This window comes from Egretta garzetta, unplaced genomic scaffold, assembly GCF_000687185.1.
Source record: "Egretta garzetta isolate BGI_Z169 unplaced genomic scaffold, ASM68718v1 scaffold536, whole genome shotgun sequence".
Classification (NCBI taxonomy): domain Eukaryota; kingdom Metazoa; phylum Chordata; class Aves; order Pelecaniformes; family Ardeidae; genus Egretta; species Egretta garzetta.
In genome coordinates, this window is record NW_009260068.1 from 1,619,625 (window position 1) to 1,622,246 (window position 2,622).

The 2,622-nt window shown below is 54.9% G+C and overlaps 1 protein-coding gene across 1 annotated transcript in view; it reads right to left on the bottom strand.

Annotated features, from left to right (window-relative positions):
- Positions 1-795: 795 nt before the first annotated feature.
- Positions 796-2,622, bottom strand: part of LOC104128419 (microsomal triglyceride transfer protein) — an 11,681-nt gene continuing 9,854 nt past the window's right edge. Inside the window, exons 15-19 of the mRNA XM_009641196.1 lie at positions 2,556-2,616; positions 2,124-2,351; positions 1,696-1,820; positions 1,236-1,406; positions 796-943 (exon numbers count right to left, since the gene is read on the bottom strand). Of these exons, the coding sequence (XP_009639491.1) occupies positions 796-943; positions 1,236-1,406; positions 1,696-1,820; positions 2,124-2,351; positions 2,556-2,616 (733 nt within the window). The remainder of the gene's footprint in view (positions 944-1,235; positions 1,407-1,695; positions 1,821-2,123; positions 2,352-2,555; positions 2,617-2,622) is intronic.

A 2,622-nucleotide genomic window follows, 5' to 3' on the forward strand; every position in this document is an offset into this window, starting at 1 on the left:
CCCCGCCCCAGCCTCATCCTTGCTGCCTGATGTGGTCCCAGCTGCAAATTCCCTCGCAGGAGTCAGAGGATGGCACCCAAGCTGTGAGGGAGCCGAGCTGCTTTTGTAGGTGAATAAATGCAAACACCTTTGATTAATCAAGAAAGAATGTACAATAATTGGCAACAGGTTATGCAGTGTTTTGTCTTACTGCTCCGCCCTTCTCCCCAAGGATTATTCTGGGGTGGATGTGTCTGTGGTTACATTAAAAAACATAACTTAACCCCCCCCACCTCCTCCAGAAATAAAATTTTGCATGTTCGTGGACTTTTGGCAGCTGAAAAAATGTGTGTTAAGGAGGGTTAAAGGGAACCTCCTCCCTGCTGGCTGCAGATGTGCTCCCTCCCGACTGCTTTGATAAATGGGGAGAAACCCCAGCATTTTGGGGTATCGGCTTGCAGAAGGGTTTCTTGGGCTCCAAGAAACTCGTTTGCGAAAGGCGGTGGTTTCTCACAAGGGCTCGTTTGGCTTCCAGCAAGCCCTTCCCTCTGAAGGGGAAGAGTTTGGGCTGGGGAAATCTCAGCCCTTGGGGTGGGGAGGGGAGGGCAGGCTTGGCTCCCCCAGGCAAGGGCTGCCTCTGGCTGTCCTGCAGCAATTCCTCTTGTGGTCTCTTCTGATGCCCTGATTGCGGCATTTTTCTTATTGAAAGATGGTTGTGGAGGTGTCGGGCAGAGCCCTTGAGAGCTGACATCGGGTTCATGGAGAACCGGGGTGTGTGGCAGGCAGCTATCCAGTCCCAGCGTGCTCCGACCCCCTCTATTCTTCTTCCACTGTCAGTAGGAGGTTGCAGACCTTAGAGTTGGCCCGGTGCAAGGCAAACTCCCGCCCGGGCACAGTGCCCTGCCTGCCTTTTCGAGAGGTGCTGCTCTGGCTCCCGGCAGACTTGGAAACTGTGAAGATTTCTCTGTGGGACAAGGTGACAGCAAGATGGTCAGGAGGCTGTGGTGGTGGTGGACCTCATCCTCCTCCCAGATGAGCATACTCACCTGCAGGGCTTCTCCTGATGGTCTAGGCATGGTGCTTCCACCCCCATCACCACGAACTTGTGGTGTCCTTCAGCCCCTCCCTACTGGTTTCAACCCACCCTGCTCTCAGCAAGCGTACAACCATTAATTCCCTCCTCTTCCCAAGAAGTTCTCCTTTATCTTGAGCACCTCGTGGTGTTTCTCTAGTATCTGGCCATATCCAGAGTTTACCTGTATGGGACCCGCTCCTCTCTCAGCTGCAGACACATGAGCACCGGGCTGCTGGAAAACCTTAGGATGGTGTCAAACTGGATTGAGGTCTCCACCTCTGTCTGGCTTCTCAGGGTGGCTTGGAGGAAAGGGGCATCTAGTTCTGCCTGGAAATCAATGGCGAGACTTCCCCTGCAAGAGGGAAGCATGAGGGTCTGGTCACTGAGCAATGGTCCTGTGCTGGGCACCATGTGCTGGCACCAAACAACCCCATAATCATCTTAATTTGAGTTCTGGCCATGGAAAAGGAGTGTGTAACCTATTCCTGCCAGATCGCTACCCAACGTGTCCACCAGGCAGGGCTGGACCCAGCTGGAGAAGAGCAGGGGGCTGTGGAAAGTCAGTCTAAGGTAGAGCATCCCTTGTGCTGGGTGCCGAGTACCCCGCATCCCCAGAACCAAGCAGTTTCCCACCCGCTGACCTCGTGTTGATGCTGGTTTTCAGTTCCTGCTCCCAAATGCTCACGTCCATGTCGGCTGAAATGTCAAGCCCCAGCCCGCCCTGGAGTTTGATGGCCACTTGGAGGCCAGACTGTAGAGGAATCACCTGGGAAATGGAGAAGGCAGAGCTTGCTGTGACCTGACACCCCTCTTGGCTGAGCGGCTGATGTTGGCAGTGATGCGTGGCTGCTGGGACCATCCCAACCCCTCAGCTGGGAACTCGAGGTCCCATGGCAGAGCCGAGCCATCCTACTGTTCTACCAACCCCAAGAGACCTCTGCAGTGCCACCTTGCTCTTAGACGTGTATCCAGAGCGAGTGACATATCTAAAATCCACTGGCTCGTGCTATGGCATTCACCAGGATTTGGTGTGGAGGAAGGTCACCGCCCCCACCCCCCTATCCAGTACCTGGTGATGGTCCATCAGCAGGAGGTTCCCTTTGACCACGCTTGTGGGTTCTCCGCTACTTAATAGGACCTTGGCCATTAAGTCTGTGTATCCCTGGAAGAAGACTATTGGCCGCAACTGAACATCGAAGAAGATGGCAGACATCCCAGCTGTGAGCTCTGGCTCCTTTTCCCCTTCCAAGACATTTTCTCCCAGCATCGACTCCATCCCTTGTGCTTCAATAGTGACCTAAAAGACAGAAGCAGAGGTGTGCAAGCTGCACACAGAGGAGTTGGAGAGTCCGTTTCATGCCCCACAAATCTATTTGAGTGGCTGTCCTTGTCCAACCCTTGGCGCCCTTTGAAGCAGGAGGATAGTGATGGAGTGGGCCGGATGGGGGACCCAAGCTATCCCTGCCACCCCCCTCCATGTATGTGCCTCCCGGCCACACACCTGAGCAGCACGAAGCCGCTGGCCACGGCTGAGCAGCGAGAAGTCAGAGACGCCCCTTCGCCGGCAA